This window comes from Piliocolobus tephrosceles, chromosome 3 (assembly GCF_002776525.5).
Source record: "Piliocolobus tephrosceles isolate RC106 chromosome 3, ASM277652v3, whole genome shotgun sequence".
NCBI classification, from domain to species: Eukaryota; Metazoa; Chordata; class Mammalia; order Primates; family Cercopithecidae; genus Piliocolobus; species Piliocolobus tephrosceles.
In genome coordinates this window covers 78,112,591-78,132,238 of record NC_045436.1, presented here as the reverse complement: position 1 = coordinate 78,132,238, position 19,648 = coordinate 78,112,591, and the positions used below count along the sequence as shown (strand labels likewise).

The following is a 19,648-nucleotide window of genomic DNA, read 5'->3' as shown; positions in this document are numbered from 1 at the left end:
GGGGGTGCAATACAGATGCATATACAAAGAGATATAAGGCAATCAACGCATGCGCTGGTGTGAACACTTACCTACCTACATTTGAATTTCAATGGTTCCAAGTTCTTCAGGTCACACTCATGGAAACTCCAAAGAATGGAGATCTGGAGAGAAGATCTCAAGTTGAGGAACCTTTTCCCCCCTGAGTTTTAAGTTTAATGTTTAAAACATTGGTATAACTAGATTATAGGTCCAGAAAAGTATGCTGAGAATTCCAGTAGCTCAACTGAAGTTACTAAAAATAAGTTTCTTAAGAAGATTATAACAGGTTTACCTTGTTCCTAGGGCTCTTATAGATAGACAATATTGTAAGATTATTAAGCTTTTTGGAAAACAGAACTTAAGAATGAAATTGTCAAAACAAGACAACACAATTCAAAATACAGTCTCTACATTAGTACGTACAAGCAAATAAAACTCCTGATGAAAAGTTCTAATATAAATTGGCTAAAAATGATTTGGGCATAATAAAGACTGAAGAAAACTACCTTTGACTTAATGACTTATCTGTATGACCAAAAAGGATATAAGAATTAAAAATTAGAAATGATACAATAGCGAAGTAGAGCTTCAAGTTCAAGCGAGTTTTAACTCTGTTATAACACTGAAAAGTAAACTGACTTAAATGTGGCTACCAAGGGGATGATTAGTAGTTAAAAACTTTATATACTCAAATGTTTATAAAGTGGAGAATTTTATTCTAAACCTAGTATTGAGGAAATAAAACTAGATTATTTACATGTGTTTAAAATTCAATTATTTTAAAGCCTTCTTTATATCAAACACGCATGTGTTTTGCACCCAGATTATCGCTTTAAGCCCTATTTTACATTTCAATGATACATAGAAATTTCAAAGAAAAAAAAAGTCAAGATTCACTAATATTGACAATATTGGAGGTTTAAAACAATACATTTATACATTTCTTCCTAGAAGCTAACAATAAAACACCAGAAAAGGTAATTCTAAAGTTCTTTCCGGGTTCTGAAAATAAAAATTGTCTCTACATGGCAATATTTCCCTTTTGTAAAAGTTTTAAATATAAATGGCAAAATTATATGCATGAGATTGATGTAAAACAGAAGCAACAACAAAAAAATGCCAAAGCAAAAATCATAAGAGAGATAGTAAAAATATTTTATTATTGAGAAACTTACTCATTTACTGTTTTCAATACAATGACAACTAGAGTGATTATGCCCTAATCTAGTAGATAATTTTTCCCTGTATTTACTCCAGGTTAATTATTTGCTACAGATCAACTTTTGTGACAATGAATACTGCTACAAAAAAAATTCTATAGATATGTTTATTCTGATTAAAGAAAACTCTACGCTTTCATCTCAGAAAAAAACTGGTCTTTTAAGTTAAATGTGGTCTTTTTTTTTTAAAGAGGACTACTGTCAGCTGTTGCTTAAGCAGCATTTATTAAGAGAAACCAATCCAGTCTCTGCTTTCATACAGCACTGCTGAGATAAAGATCACATCTACAGTAAGTATAAATTTAAGCTTGAATTTTTGTACAGCAAATTAAGCTAATGTCAAATTAATTTATATCCCAACATGTGTATCTTGCAAACATATGCTTAAAAACATAGAAATCCCTTCTTTTACAAAAGAATATATTAGCTTAAAAAAATATTTTCCAGTTACCATGGGGCACTATTATAATTTAGATTTTACAGTTTAAAATTGCACAGAAGTTATTTGCAAGGCACAAATTCTGTTAACAAGATACATCTGCATATCCAAAAGCATTTCACTTTTTAGTTTTTCAAGTAGGACTTAAAAACTTCTTTGGTAAATAAAACAATATAGGTAGTTCAGTGTTAGTTGGATTTCACTTATAGTTAAAACAGGATTAATAATCTTTATAAAAGTTAATTTGCACATGATGCTTTTCTGGTTTCAGCAACTCTCTGCATGGACTTTGTAAGTGGCCTAAATTAGACATGCAAATACAGAGATTTGGCTCTAACCTATTATTTACCTCTGATTTTAGCCTCAGCTTTTGGAAGGCCAAACAGCTCAAAGCTTACTTCAACATCATTTCTGGAACCTAGAACTTTGTGCATGGTCAATGATTATGTGCCTCATACCATCATACTTCAACTAGTATAGGAACACTTACAGTAAAGACCTGGTCTTTCAGATTTGTTACTATTTGAATATTTAGTTTTAAATATAGGTAAGCATTTCATGTAAAGAGAAAATTTACGTACATGCTTTATATGTTGAAACTCTATCAGTTGAAATGTAAATGCATATTATTATATTAAAATACACCAATAATTAATGGTGATATACATCCTGTAAGGATGAAATCAAAATCAGAAAACCAACTTTTCCACTTCAAATTTTCACAATGAGAAAAATCTTGAAAATAATACTTGATTAACAGCTATGATTAATCTTCAATCCAGACATAAGGCAAATAAAAATGAGAAAACCATATTAAAGAATGAGGAACTCCAAACATATTGTGCCCCTTCACTGCTCTCAGCTAAGTGGGCATCTATGTGGTATTATGATATTAAATGTACTATCATAATTGCAGGAGCAATCTAGAAGCTAACAATGCTGAGAAAGTATTATTCCTGTAGTAATATAATGTCAAATTTTAAGTATTAGGCTACTAAACTTACAAAAAACTATAATAATTTATTTTTCTGAGATAAAATTTCAGCTTCTTACATTCATAAGTTCATTCTCTAATAGAAGAAGCTGAATATAAACGCCAATACTTGACCATGTGGAATTAGACCAAAATGTGCATTTGATACACCTCTACTGAAAATCAAGCTCTCAGACTGTTCATTAAATAACAGCATTATTATAGTAATAGTCTAGGAAGATTATCACTAAAAGCTAACCTGGTCTAATTGGTCAAATTTAATAGGTTGAATTAGCAAAAGGCACCAGAATAACTAACTGCTCTACTCCTTAGTGAAACAATTTGTTTAAAATAACACTTGTGGTAGAACTTTATGAAAGCAACCTGCTTCAGCAAACTGACTAGAAAGCTGTTGGACAAACAGCAAAAATTCAGAAATTTTTAAAAAAGAGAACAACAGTAAATAAAGAACAACATCAGTATAATAAAGAAAAAATAAAAAAGCCTAAGTACTTTTCAGCTGTCCAGTAAGTCTTAACACACTTCATTTAACTCACTGGAGTATAAAGTGACAAACTGGGCTTCAAAAGATGTGAACTTAAATGTATGTCTCCCATGTCTTCATAAATAGAGGGGAAAAAAACCCCCAGAAACTACATGTAAGGTAGTATGATGGAAAATTAGTCTCATTAAGAAAAAAAAGACAGTATCAGAACAAGGATCTCCGAGAGAGTAAAACTTTAAAAAAGATACAAAAGAATAAATTGCAAATATACAATTTTACCTTTTAAATTTTGTTTTGTTCTTTTTCCTTAGAGTAAGGCAAAAATATTTTACTATTTAGGAAATATATACATTATTAATTAGCTTGTAACCATAGTAAGTAAACTTTAAAAATAGTTCTTCACTCATGTGAAGCCAATCATTTTTCTAAACATCTAACATCTAGGAAATGCTCTTTTTCACCTGTAATAAAGCATTGTAATACTGAAACATAAGGATAAACACGCAGCTCAGGCCAACAAGCTTTTTAGTTTTTAATCACGAACTAAGAAATTGTTGCTATTGACTGAAATGAAAGTAGCAGCTAAGGTTAATTACACATTAAACAATCTTTAATATGGGGAGAAGAAATACAGGCCCTTTTTAAACAAGTGAATTTAAATAATGAGCCTAATATTTAAATTCAGTTGTCATGCTTCAATAATATACCACAGGTGTTACATTTCCTAAATTACATACATGGCCTCCCTTCAACCATAGCTTAGTTATCATCAGCCTATGCAGCAAATAAATATAAGAATTACCAAGTAGGTATCTCAGAGAGATTTCAGCAACTACAAAAAAAGAGAAATTAGTTTTTCAATAACGAGGAGTAATTAAAATATTAGAAAAATCGGCTCTATTTGTAGAAATCATATATACACATATCATACCTGTATATATAAAATATAGGTCAGATGAAGAAGCCATAGACTGCATATGTTAATAATTTTAGAAGATATTTTTTCCTTTCCTGATGGCATCTTTCAGTTGCCTCTACTTTTCTCTCTTATGGCATAGCTTATGTAAAATAAGTAACTTTAGTGTTTAATGCTTATCGTTTACCACTTTCTTTAGAGTTATAATAGAATTTTCCTTCTCTCTCTGTCTCTAGCACAACTAGACTAAGAGAAAGAGTTAAACCCTCAATTACACTTTCCATGAGATATTTATTGATTAATTACGTCTACTTACAACAATGGTGACTACCAATAGATTCCTCAACAAGGTGGTGTTTTGATCTTTAGCACTTTGCTTTAGATCCCTGGTTTGTTTCTATTCAAAGGTGCAATTAATTCAAGTGTACATATGCAGACTCAACATGTTTGTGGATCACCTATGGGAAATTTTAAATTACAGATCTGGTACTTGTTACTACCAGTGTGTTTTCAATGCCCCTTTCTGCTGCCACCGTGTACCATATGTAGATAAGGAACATCAACTAATATAGTGGGAAAGAGTTTGTAATGCTTCTAACTTACTTAATGAAGCAAATGCATTCCAATAACATGTTTCTCTTCCAAGTACTGAATTTGCTAATGAAAATTTTAGACAATAATAAGTATCCAGAAAAGTCAATGAATATTTTCCAAACTCCTATGTGCTAAAACAGTGTTACATTTGAAAACAGCTGGATGACTGAACAAAATTTTCAGTCATTACTGTAATGTTTTGGCATTGGGTAACCAAAGCTAGGAAACAGATAAGAAACTAATGAGGTTAAAATGCCCATAATTAAAGGTTTGAGTTCTTTGGTTTATACAATAACTAAAGTTGTAATGAAATGAAGAGAAAAAAAATAGCAAGTTCAACACATTCCCTCAAACTGAATGTCAAATTGTCAACATGCTTTTCTATAGCCATAATTGTCAAATAGTCAGGCTATTTTCATGAGCCACAGAATCAAAGAGTGCTTTTTCGCCACGTGAGAAACATGTATAATTTTTTCCAAAATGGATGAATTTAAATGATTTTTACTAAACAAAGTTTTATTTGTGTTATTTAAATATTATTTTATTTATACAATATTATTGATACACGTCATTGGCTAAGCAATTATAACTTTTGCTATTCAGATTATTCTACACTTACCTGAGTATTAAGTTTTAACTGCTTCACCAATAGGGAAACAAAAGTATATATCTAGCTCATAGCTTGAAAGTGTAGAGTCTTGAGCTAGTTTAAAACTTTTGAAACTGATAAATTATGAATCATATACAGCTTTAGCAAATGGTACAAAAATGACTTTACTGAGAATTTTTATAACATATAATGACTTGCATGTGTTCAGGAAACTTGTTTTATTCCCTATTTAATGGCTTTAAAAAGTAGATATGCTCTGAGTTTTACTGTATGAACAGGAAGCATCTGAATCAAGACATTCTAAGTTTCAATTTTAGGACTAATAAATAATTTGAAAATATTCTCTTCAGAGAAACTGTGTTGGTGGATTTTTGTGAACACTCTCAGTACTTTTTTTTTTTAAATCAGCATATTTAAAATATTTTATATATACAGCTAAAGAACAATAACTTCCTAACTACAGATAAGGTTTAAGTTATTGTGTCCAAGGGCAGTTAGCTTTTCTGCTACAGCAAGAAAAAGCTACTTGTCACTCAAATATTTTACTCATAAATTAGCAGAGTGTTGTATACTGATGTTCTACATAGTAAATACATATAAAACGAAACTTCACTTATTAGTGCTAATAGAAAGTGTCTCCTGAGTTTCAAAAAACTGTTATTTTTTGTTTCAGGGACTTATCTAGGTACACATGATCAGTACCAAACAATCTGAAGTCAGTAAAGATGATGTAATAGTTAAGTCTTCAAACATAAATTTTAAGGAAAAGAGAAAGTAAATAATGGACATAACAATAAAGATGCTTTAATAATTATGCCAAACAAAAGGGATATAATTTCAGGGAAAGCACATTAGAAGAAAAAGAAATCACTTCACAAACTAAGACACTCATGACAGACAAAATGTAAAAAGGAAGTAGAGGAAAGATGATAGTTACAAGTTTCGCATTTGTTTCTTAAAAATACTCAAGATTATGTCTTTTTTATTCGATAAGTTTTAAAAGCTGCATTCAAACTGCAGCTTTTGAAATAATGGAAGAAAAAGACCATTTGTCCAATAATATTCAGAGAAAAGTTAATATAGCTTTCTGAAATCTCTAAATCATTTCTTGGGAATGCCTGAGCTCTAGAAAAAAGCCTACTCTTTAAAAAACACATATATATTATACAGTTAGACTGTGCACTCCACATGCTGTTGTTAATCATAACACTTCTCTACACGCTGGGATACACTATAATAGGGACTCAATCACTGCTTTGGATTGGAAATAGTGATGCTTTTGAAGACCAGCCATCTGATAATATTAATACTTCTATACAGATTTTTTTAACAGCTTCCTCAAAGAACTAACGGCTAGTTTAGATGCATAACAAGACTAATTCTACTACTTCCGAAACTGGAATAACTTCATAAAATTTCTTTTAATTTCTAAAACCTTTTCCCATTTAGCATTCTTCCTACTTTCTCAAATGTCCAAGCCCAAATGTAGTTAAAAGCAAAGGAAACAATATGAAAATCTGACCAATGATTTCTTAATGCAATTCAGATACCTGTGTATTATGGTTAAATTTCAATTATTTAGGAAATATGTATGTATTTTGTAGATTTCTCAGGCTCTGTCGTTTGTGTTTCTCATGTTTATATTTAGGGCATTTGCTCTTCAAAATTGATTCCACCAGAAGACAGGAAAAATAGATGTAACTGATCCTATGAAGACTACCATTTATTATTAGCTCAAGTTTAATAGGTAAGCCATTTGATCAATAAAAACGCTATTATCCTAATTCAAAGACTTAAAACTGAAAGCCCTTGGACAGGATGAAACCTGAAGATACTTTCTGTTTAGCTTCTATAGTATTAAAAATATGCAATCCAACATTTAAAACTCAGATGTCATGTAACAAGCTAGATATTTCAGCTTTCTCCCCCACCTCCCATCCCCAAAATAAAAAGATTGGGCAGTATTTGGCCAAATTGTCATACAGAAACAACTGGCTAGAGAAGAGTGGTGGTTTTCCCCTTTCAATACAACAAGGGCTCTTCAATTTACCACAGTCCCTACCATTCACTGTTGTCACTAACATCAAGGGCCAAATGTCAGTAGCCATTTATTGTCAAGGTTTATCTGTTTTTTTTAATTATTGCGAATATTTCTTTGGACCCACAACTATCAAATGTGGAAAAAAAAAAATATGGCAAAAGGGCCATGTGTTTCTAGAACACATGAAAGTAAAGAATAATACTGCATGTCTAATATACAAATAAAATACATCTCTGCCAAAATATAACAACTTAAAATGCCATTATGAAACAAACCACAGAAAGACCTTATTTGTGTTACATACCAGGAACATAACAAAATTTGAATGTCTGATCCACACAGTGATTCATATAAGATGATAAACAAACAAATGGATATTCTGTGACACCAATGTATTGATAAGTCTTAATATCACAGATTTATATTCATTTAATTAACCATATAGGTTGTCTGAAAATTATTGACATGTCGCTTTTTGCTAGGGTCTAAAAATGTTTTACAGAGAAAAGAAACTGCTGTTTACAATAATTTATTAAATTTCTAAAATGAGGTCTCTGCAATTGCTCTGAACTTGTTTCTAAAGCCAGATTTTATTAGAGTTTTAAAAAATTATTCAAAGTAAACCTAGCATCTAGATAAAATAATTTTACTTTTGCAAACAGTGTTCATATTTTAAAGCTACTGGTATATATATAATGAACATAAAACTATTTTAATATTGTTTATTTTTAAAATGTTCATAGTAAGAATGCTTAAATCATACTATATGGCTGTGGAGTTTTTGTTTTTGATAATGATCAACACTGGCAGCCCTTCAAAAATTAGTCCCAGTTAGTAAATTAACCATTTTACATTTTTGAAACATGAAATTTAATGTTGGCTAATTATTAATTTTATATGCCACTTATGAATAATTTGTTCATCATTTTTCAAATATTTTTGTTTTGCACTAAAGATAATTTTTAATTTTTCCCCCAGAGATAAAGCAAGTTTTCAGTTTTGTTTACCATTCTCATTGCTATAGTTCATCAGCATGCCACAAAAGACAGTCAAGAGCTTCTCATTGGCGGGATCTGTTAAACTGCACAGTGACCTTAAATGGTCAATTACAATCTGTGCACCACCTGCTTGGTCAACTGCACTTCTGCCCTCATCTGTAAAACAAAGAGTTAAATTAAAAATAAAAGAAAAAAGAAATGTACCTTACAATTTCAAATACAAAACATAACAGTGTTATTCTTTATTTTGTGAATAAATAGAAAATAAACCTAGGCAGGACATTAAATATGTCTTTTCAGAAAAAACAAAACAAAACAAATAAACATGGAAATGGGGGTGGGATGGGGAAAAGAGACAATCACTTTTTAGGCAAAATAAGATTATTCTCATTGGCATGATATAGGAGCTAACAGAACTTCCCTGTGTCCTAGAAGTTTATGATGTGAAAACTTTCACTCCTTCTTTCACAAATGACAATGCTGTGTAAGAGAAAAAAACAGAAACTAAGTGATATTCTATTGGTATAAGTTTTTGTCCTTCAGGCTGAAAAATCACTAAACACAACTTTTTATCATTGGTTTTCAAAATCAGCTATTATTGAAGAAAACCATATAGGAACATATTATGTCTTTGATAATAGCTATTATTAAAGAAAACCATATGGTATAACTCTAAATCATAATATGTAATTCCTGAATATTAGTACTATGGTCTTTGTTAATGGCATTTCCTATAGTCCAGGAGCATGTTTCCTTTTTTCATTCTTGATTTGTTTCTTTTTTCCTTATTCCCTCTCTTCTAGGGCACACCAATATAATTCAACATTACAAAAAGTGGTCAAGTGATGGTGAAACATAACTTCCATTATGTGTCCATCTACACTGTATAAAACAGATGTCACTTAACTGTTGGAACATATAAATAGCTTTAGACTACTTTCTAACTTTTGAACATAAGAATGAAAAGAAATTAAAAGAAGAATATGTGTCATTCTAAATGACACCTTATATAAAATATAACCGCCCTCTAGAAGAGGTCCAAGAGAAATGTGTGAGCCATCAATGTGAGCCACATGTGTAATTTAAATTTACTAATAGCCACATTAAAAAATAACAGGTGAAAAATTAATTTTAGTAATATTTCATTCAATTAATATATAGCACTCTGACATGCAAATCAATAAGTTAACAAAACATTTTGTATTATCATCTTCACAATGTATCTTCAAAATCCAAGTGTTTGTTTTCTACCCTTACAGTTACATCTCAACTCAGACTAGCCATATTTAAACTGCTCAGTAGCTAAATTTGGCTAGTAGCTACCACGTGGACTGTACTGTTCAGCTACAGAAGTGTAGAACAAAGATCAGCAAAAGAAGTGACTCACAAAGGAATTATAGCTATGAAGTTAGTAACAATTTGAAAGATTTTCATTTTCTAAATATAAGAACTGAAACTAGGTCATATCTTTATTACTTTTGCTGAATCATATTAGATGATACAACTTAAAATATGTAATTTCTTATGGTATACACACACACACACACACACACAAATTACACAGTAAGACCTCAGAAATACTATGTTCATAATTTTGAAAACTTTTGAGGAAATCCACACTAAAATGAAACAAAACAGTTTTATCCACTTAGTTTTATCGTATTGTTATAAAGATGGAAAACAGGACCATGTGCTAATCAGCTCATCAGATCACAGAAAATTCCTATACTGCCAGAGTAACTAGCTAGAGGAACCAGCCAAGAACACTGGTCAAATCTCAGTTAGAAATCTAATTTCCAAAATTTTGTTTTCCATAACATAGATGTAAATTATCTAAATTACTGGGCAATTTCAATGTGGATGATGTCTCAGAAAACTGAACATTAGGATTACAAATTTAAATGTTCAGACCTTCAGTAATGTGAAGGTATAGTACATCCCATCCCTAAATTGCAAAGCTCGAATTTTTTTTATTCTAATTCCTGAGTAAACTGGGCTTTTGAAATATAAATTATGTATGCTTAGGACTTAGAAGAAGACATCTTAGAGAATAGCTAAACTAAGCCTTGTATTCATATACTAGAAATTTCATATACCAGGAAACTGGGGCTTAGAAACTATGTGGCACCTATTTGCAATGAACTGTGAATGAAAGCTGGCTTCCTATCCAGACTAAGCTAGTAAATGTTCAAAAATTCAATAAATTAAAATACAAACTTATTCAACAAATTTGATGCAATAAAAACACAATACAATTCAGAGCAAATTACCTATTTGTGTTTCAGAGTCACAGTGCTTTTCATCTCTTCCTTCCCTTCCACCCCCCTCCTCCGAATTGTCTATAACATAGCTTTTTAACTCATGTGTTATTGAGAATTGTTTACAAGGCATAAACACAATCTCTATACTAGAAATTATGTTATTACCAAATATGAGAAGAAAAGCAAAGCATGTATTACAATATTAGTGATCTGGGTTCAAAAAATATTAACCACCACTATAGGAATGATTATACAGCTTTTTTCTTTCTTTGGACAAATCAGCCTGAGAAACAAAGTAAAAGTAAAACAAAGTAAAAAACAACAAAAAAAAGCATTTTGTTAAAATATTTAATAGGATTTAAAGATTCAAAGGAGTAAGTGATAATATTGTGTTCCTTTAGCAAAACCAGTGACATAAGTCATCTTTAGAAGTATCTTACAACTCACTTTTTCCAGTAGTATTCAGATAACAAATCATTTTTAAATACAACAGCTATTATTGCACAAGTCCATATAAATTGGTTTTCCATAGTTAACTCTATACTTCATGTTACATTATCAAGAGTATTGTTCACTTAAAAATAATTTTCAAAAGGTTCCTTATCCTAAACTTGTGTATCACTAAGTGTAAGCTCATCTTTCACTCTTCTCATAAGTAACAGCTAACCTATGAAGCATCCTGAGCTGTCACTTCTAAAAATATAATTTACATCTCAATTTTCCTCATTTAACTATGAAGCATCCAACCACTGGAAAAAGTGCAGCCTACTCTTTAAAGTCCTATTAAATCCTTTAATGATGATCTTTCACACAAAGTAGTTTTCGGCACAAGTGTGATCATTCTTCACATTAGGTAAGAGCAGGGCTTTAAATCTAAAGAGTTACTGCACTTCCATTACCCTTCTGTAATCAAAAGCAAGCAGCAATAAAATCTGTGTCATGGTTATCACGTCTCACAAATGAGAAAAAAAAATGTTACCACGTTAAACACTATTACCAGGTACACCAAGGGTGAGGAAAAGACCTAAAATACAACCACTGAATCTACCTATTGCGGCATGTCTTACAGTGTATCCTAACTTTGGATTTTACTACGTTTCCTCCTTGTGGACGGTAAATGCCTAGTATATAGTAGGTACTCAATAATTTTTTAATGAATGGGGCTTTTGACAGATATTGATAAATTACTATTCACCTTGAGGATGGATTGTGAGACTGACACACACACATACATGCAGAGAGAAGAATGTGCTTAAAGAAATGGTGATAATTAAATATTAGCATTCTGAATTGCAACTTGGGAAGTCTAAGTCTAGTTCAATGTTTCCTCATTGCACACTCTTTTTTTCTTTCTGAGATGGAGTCTTGCTCTGTCGCCAGGCTGGAGTGCAGTAGCACGATCTCGGCTCACTGCAACCTCTGCCTCCAGGGTTCAAGTGATTCTCCTGCCTCAGCCTCCCAAGTAGCTGGGACTACAGGCACGGACCACAACACCCAGCTAATTTTTGTATTTTTAGTAGAGACAGGGTTTCACCATGTTGGCCAGGATGGTCTCAATTTCTTGACCTCGTGATCTGCCTGCCTCCGCCTTCCAAAGTGCTGGGATTACAGGTGTGAGCCACTGCGCCCGGCCTACACACTTTTTAAAAAGGTGTATTACTTATGCCATTAAGTCAAGCAAGGTAACAGCACTTTCTTAGCATTAATTGAGAATCTATCTTTAAAGATTCAATTGTAAAAACTTGTTGGTATATTTTCCAACAAATCTTTTCAGAGTGTTTGTAACTTAAATATTAAGACCAACTTATATCACACAATAGCTGTCTAAAATGTACACTAAGCAGAGAGGATATGATTGATAAGATCTATTTCATATCTAATCGGTTGAGGGCTTAAAGTGGCACAGTATAGTAACAATTTTCATATCCATATCAAAACTCATGGAGAGTCACAAATCCATTCACTGAGAGTGAAAGAAATTTCTAACACTTATAAAGAATACACTTTAAATAACAATATTTCGAAGCACAACAAAAAATGAACAAGATATTGGGAAGATGGCAGATAGGAGGCAGGACTAGCTTGCAGCTCCCAATCAGACATGGAGACTCACAACACAAACTTTTGCTCCAAGAACTACTGCAGGAACATACCAGAAAAGCTGAGAGACCCTTTGAAGGAACTGGATCATCACTGCAGACTATCTGAAATGCTGAAAAACTGTGAGTATGCTTGCTTTCTCAACATGGAGGCTCATGGGCTTGGGTAAGTTCTCAGCTCTGGCCATCAGCTGCCTGGAAATAGACTCAGTGCTGTTGGGGGATGGTGGGAATGAGACCAGCCTTTAGGATTGTGGGCTGTATGGGAGCTGGATCAGGCCCATGACTGCCAGTTTTCTCCAACTTCCGTGGCAACCTGTATGGCTCAGCAGAGGCAGTCATAATCCACCTGGAGATATAACTTCATTGGGCTGGGAACCACACCCCCATCCCCCACAGCAGCCGCAGCAAGCCCCACCCAAGGAGAGGCTGAGCTCAGGCACACCTATCCCTGACTCCCACCTGGTAGTCTTTCTCTACCCACCCTGGGAGCTGAAGACAAAGGTCATAATCTTAGGAGCTCTATGGCTCTGCCCACTGCCCAAGAAACCATACTTAACCAGGTGTCCCTAAAGCAAGTTTGCATCCTCCCTAAAGGACCGCAGTTGTTGTGCTCTTAAAAGTGTCACCTCCTGGCTGGAGGCCAACCAACACAAAACCAGCACACTAAACAAAAACCCAACTGAGGACTCTCACTGAGTCCACTTCACACCCCTGCTATCAGAGCAGGTGCTGGTATCCATGGCTGCAAGACCTGAAGATGAATCACATCATAAAATCACACAGTTTGCAGACACTCCCCAGTGCCACCCAGGAGCTGAGTAGCTCTGCTGGGTAGCTAGACTCAGAAGAGCAAAAACAATCACTACGGTTCAGCTCTCAGGAAGCCCCATTCCTAGGGGAAGGAGGAGAACACCACATCAAGGGAGCACACCATGGGACAAAAGTATCTGTACAGTAGCCCTTGAATCCCAGCTCTTCCCTCCAGGCAGGAGAATCACTTGAATCATTTGACATAGTCTACCCAAATGAGATGGAACTAGAAAAACAGTTCTGGTAATATGACAAAACAAGGTTCTATAACACATGCAAAGGATCATACCAGGTCATCAGCAATGGATCCAAACCAAGATGAAGTCTCCGAATTGCCAGAAGAATTCAGAAGGTCAATTATTAAGCTGAAATCAAGGAGGCACCAGATAAAAATGAAGTCTAACTTAAAAGAATCAAAAACATGATACAGGATATGAAAGGGTTAGTAGTGAAATAGCATAACTAAAAATATAATCACAACTTCTGGAAGTCAAGGACTCACTGAGGGAAATGCAAACTGCACTGGAAAGTATCAACAATAGAATCGAACAAGCCGAAGAACTTCAGAGCTTGAAGACAGGCTTTTGTGTTAGACCAATGCAAAGATAAAAAAGAATTAAAAATGAATGAAGCCTCCAAGAAGTTTGGGACTATGTTCAACGTCCAACCCTAAAAATAATTGGTGTTCCCAAGGAAGAAGAGAAATCTAAAAGTTTGGAAAATGTGTTTGAGGGAATAATTAAGGAAAACTCTCCCAGTCTTGCTAGAGATCTAGACATCCAAATACAAGAAGCTCAAAGAACACCTGGGAAATTTATCGCAAAAACATCACTGCATAGGCACACAGTCATCAGGTTATCTAGTCAAGATGAAGGAAAGAATCTTAAGAGCTGTGAGGCAAAAGCATCAGGTAACCTATAAAGGAAAACCTATCATCTTAACAGCAGAAACCCTACAAGATTGGGGTTCTATCTTCAGCATCCTTAAAACAATTATCAGCCAAGAATTTTGTATCCGGTGAAACTAAGCTTCATAAATGAAGGAAAGACACAGTCTTTTTCAGACAAATGCTGAGAGAATTTGCCACTACCAAGCCAACACTCATGAACTGCTAAAAGGAGCCCTAAGTCTTGAAACAAATACTCAAAATACACCAACAGAACTTCCTTAAAGCGTAACTCTCATAGGACCTATATAACAACATCACAATGCAAAAAAAAAAAAAAAAAAAAAAAAAAGGTATTCAGGCAATAAACAGCACAATGAATAGAATAGTACCTCACATCTCAATACTAACATTCAATGTAAATGACCTAAATGCTTCACTTAAAACATACAGACTGGCAGAATGAGTAAGAATTCACCAACCAAGTTTCTGCTGTCTTCAGGAGATTTACCTAATACATAAGGACTCATATAACTTAAAGGGGTAGGAAAAGATATTCCATGCAAATGGACACCAAAAGTGAGCAGGAATAGTTATTCTTATATCACACAAAACAAACTTTAAAGCAAGAGCAGTTAAAGACAAAAAAGGACATTATATAACAAAAGGACCAGTCCAACAGGAAAAATCACAATCCTAAATATATATGTACCTAACACTGGTGCTCCAAGATTCATGAAACAATTACTACTAGACCTAAAAAAGGAGATAGACAGCAACACAATAATAGTGGGGGATTGGACTTCGATACATCACTGACAGCACTAGACAGGTCATCAAGACAAAGTCAACAAAGAAACAATGGACTTAAACTATACTGTACATCAAGTGAACTTAATATTTTATACAACCTTCTACCCAACAACTGCAGAATATACATTCTATTCATCAATACATGGAACATTCTCCAAGACAGACCATATGACAGGCCACAAAACAAGTCACAGTAAATTTAAGAAAACTGAAATTATATCAAGGACTCTCTCAGACCACAGTGAAATAAAACTGGAAATCAATTCCAAAAAGAACCTTCAAAACCATGCAAATGCATGGATATTAAATAACCTGCTCCTGAATGACCACTGGGTCAACAATGAAATCAAGATAGAAATTTTAAAATTCTTTGAACTGAACAATAATAGTGACACAACCTATTAAAACTTCAGAGATATAGCAAAAGTGGTGCTAAGAGGAAAGTTCGTACATTAAATGCTTACATCAAAAAGTCTGAAACAGCACAAATAGAAAATATAAGTTCACATCTCACAGAACTGGAGAAACAAGAACAAACCAAACCCAAACCCAGCAGAGAAATAACCAATATCAGAGCAGAACTAAATGAAACAACAAAAAATACAAAAGATAAATGAAACAATAAGCCGGTTTTTTGAAAAGACAAATAAAATGGATAGACTACTAATGAGGTTAACGAAGAAAACAAGCTCAATTAGAAATGAAATGAGATATTACAATTGATACCACAGAAATACAATAGATCATTCAAGGCTATTATGAACACCTTTATGCATATAAACTAGAAGACCTAGAGCAGATGGATAAGTTCCTGGAAATACACAACCCTCCTAGATTAAACCAGGAAGATACAGAATCCCTGAACAGACCAAAACCAAAAAGTGAGATTGAAATGGTAATTTAAAAATTGCCAGCAAAAATAGTCCAGGACCAGACAGATTCACAGCTGAATTCTACCAGATATTCAAAGGAGAACTGGTACCAATCCTACTGATATTATTCCAAAAGAAAGAGAAAGAAGGAATCCTCCCTAAATCATTCTCTGAAGCCAGTATCACTCTATTACCAAAACCAGAGAAGAACATAACAAAAAAACCCCAAAAACCAAAAAACAAAAAACTACAGTCTAATATCCCTGATGAACATAGATGCAAAAATCCTCAACAAAACACTAGGAAACTGAATCCAACAGCATTATAAAAAGATAATCCACCATGATCAAATGGGTTCTATACCAGTGACACAGGGATGGTTTAACATACGCACATCAGGTCGGTCGTGGTGGCTCACGCCTGTAATCCCAGCACTTGGGGAGGCTGAGGTGGGCAGATCACCTGAGATCAGGAGTTTGAGACCAGCCTGGCCCACATGATGAAACCCTGTCTCTACTAAAAATAAAGAAGTTACAGGCATGGTGGCACATACCTGTAGTCCCAGCTACTTGGAAAGCCAAGGCAGAATTGCTTGAACCTCAGAGGTGGAGGTTGTAGTGAGCCGAGATGGCGGCACTGCACTCCAGGCTGGGTGACAAGAGTGAGACTCTGTCTCAAAAAAAAACCATACACACATCAATAATACATATACAGAATGTTTAAAATACAGAGATTTTGTTTAAAAAAATCATATGATCATCTCAATAGACTCAGAAAAAACATTTGAAAAAATTCAGCATCCCTTTCTCATTAAAATCCTCAGCCAAATTGGCATACAAAGGACATACCTTAAGGTAATAAAAAGCCATCTACTACAAACCCACGGCCAATATTGTACTGGATGAGGAAAAGTTGAAAGTACTCCCCCTGAGAACTGGAACATGACAAGGATGCCCACTTTCACCACTTCTATTCAATATAGTACTGGAAGTCCTAGCCAGAGCAATCAGACAAGAGGAAAAAATTAAGGGCATCCAAATCTAGTAAAGAGGGAGTCAAACCGTCACTGTTTGCTGACGATATGACTGCATATCTAGAAAACCCTAAAGACTCATCTAGAAAGCTCCCAGAACTGATATATGATTTCAGCAACGTTTCAGGATACAAAATTAATGTACACAAATTAGTAGCTCTCCTATGCACCAAGAGTGACTAAGCTGATATTCAACCCCTTTCATAATACCTGCAAAAAATAAGATACTTAGGAATATGCCTAACCAAGGATGTAAAAGACCTCAACAAGGAACACTATAAAACACTTCAGGAAGAAATCATAGACGACACAAACAAATGGAAACACACCCATGTTCATGAATGGGCAGAATCAACGTAGTGAAAATGACCATACTGCCAAAACTAATCTACAGATTCCATGCAATTTCCATCAAAATACCACCATCATTCTTCATAGAATTAGAAAAAGCAATCCTAAAATTCATATGGAACCAATAGAGAGCCTGCACAGCCAAAGCAAGACTAAGCAAAAAGAACAAATTTGGAGGCATCACATTACCTGACTTCAAACTATACTATGAGGCCACAGTCACCAAAACAGCGTGGTACTGGTATAAAAAGAAGTATACAGACCAATGGAACAGAATAGAGAACCCAGAAATAAACCCAAATACTTACAGCCAGCTGATCTTTGACAAAGCAAACAAAAACAAAGTGGGGAAAGGACACCCTATTCAACAAATGGTGCTGGGATAACTGGCAAGCCACATGTAGAAGAATAAAACTGGATCCCCGGGGGTGGAGCAAGATGGCTGAATAGGAACAGCTCCAGTCTCCAACTCCCAGCGCGAGCGACACACAAGACCGGTGATTTCTGCCTTTTCAACTGAGGTACTGGGGTCATCTCAATAGGGAGTGCCGGACAATCGGTGCTGGTCAGCTGCTGCAGCCCGACCAGCAAGAGCTGAAGCATGGCGAGGCATCGCCTCACCTGGGAAGTGCAAGGGGGAAGGGAATCCCTTTTCCTAGCCAGGGGAACTGAGACACACAACACCTGGAAAATCAGGTAACTCCCACCCCAATACTGCGCTGTAAGCAAATGGGCACACCAGGAGAATATACCCCACACCTGGCCGGGAGGGTCCCACGCCCACGGAGCCTCCCTCCTTGCTAACACAGCAGTCTGCGGTGATCTAACCACAAGGCAGCAGCGAGGCTGGGGGAGGGGCGCCCGCCATTGCTGAGGCTTAAGTAGGTAAACAAAGCCACTGGGAAGCTCGAACTGGGTGGAGCTCACAGCAGCTCAAAGAAACCTGCCTGTCTCTGTAGACTCCGCCTCTGGGGACAGGGCACAGCTAAAAAATAACAGGGGAAGCAGCAGAGGCCTGTGCAGATGCGAACCACTCTGTCTGACAGCTTTGAAGAGAGCAGTGGATCTCCCAACACGGAGGCTGAGATCTGAGAAGGGACAGACTGCCTGCTCAAGTGGGTCCCTGACCCCTGAGTAGCCTAACTGGGAGACATCCCCCACTAGGGGCAGTCTGACACCCCACACCTCACAGGGTGGAGTACACCCCACAGAGGAAGCTTCCAAAGTAAGAATCAGACAGGTACACTCGCTGTTCGGCAATATTCTATCTTCTGCAACCTCTGCTGCTGATACCCAGGCAAACGGGTTTGGAGTGGACCTCAAGCAATCTCCAACAGACCTACAGCTGAAGGTCTTGACTATTGGAAGGAAAACTATCAAACAGGAAGAACACCTATACCAAAACCCCATCAGTACGTCACCATCATCAAAGACCAGAGGCAGATAAAACCACGAAGATGGGGAAGAAGCAGGGCAGAAAAGCTGGAAATTCAAAAAATAAGAGCGCATCTCCCCCTGCAAAGGAGCGCAGCTCATCGCCAGCAACGGATCAAAGCTGGTCAGAGAATGACTTTGACGAAATGAGAGAAGAAGGCTTCAGTCCATCAAACTTCTCAGAGCTAAAGGAGGAATTACGTACCCAGTGCAAAGAAACTAAAAATCTTGAAAAAAGAGTGGAAGAATTGACAGCTAGAATAATTAATGCAGAGAAGGTCATAAACGAAATGACAGAGATGAAAACCATGACACGAGAAATACGTGACAAATGCACAAGCTTCAGTAACCGACTCGATCAACTGGAAGAAAGAGTATCAGTGATTGAGGATCAAATGAATGAAATGAAGCGAGAAGAGAAACCAAAAGAAAAAAGAAGAAAAAGAAATGAACAAAGCCTGCAAGAAGTATGGGATTATGTCAAAAGACCAAATCTACGTCTGATTGGGGTGCCTGAAAGTGAGGGGGAGAATGGAACCAAGTTGGAAAACACTCTACAGGATATCATCCAGGAGAACTTCCCCAACCTAGTAGGGCAGGCCAACATTCAAATTCAGGAAATACAGAGAACGCCACAAAGATACTCCTCCAGAAGAGCAACTCCAAGACACACCATTGCCAGATTCACCAAAGTTGAAATGAAGGAAAAAATCTTAAGGGCAGCCAGAGAGAAAGGTCGGGTTACCCACAAAGGGAAGCCCATCAGACT

General features: G+C 35.3%; 1 protein-coding gene across 7 annotated transcripts in view; it reads right to left on the bottom strand.

Moving 5' to 3' along the window:
• The window catches only part of RAP1GDS1 (Rap1 GTPase-GDP dissociation stimulator 1), a 173,757-nt gene that overhangs the window by 53,340 nt on the left and 100,769 nt on the right, over positions 1-19,648 (bottom strand). For 5 of the 7 annotated variants that reach the window (XM_026455034.1, XM_026455039.1, XM_026455033.2 and 2 more), the window contains exon 5: positions 8,327-8,473. The exons of the other annotated variants lie outside the window; for them this stretch is intronic. In XM_026455034.1, coding sequence (XP_026310819.1) covers positions 8,327-8,473 — 147 coding nt within the window. The remainder of the gene's footprint in view (positions 1-8,326; positions 8,474-19,648) is intronic. 7 annotated transcript variants of the gene reach the window in all.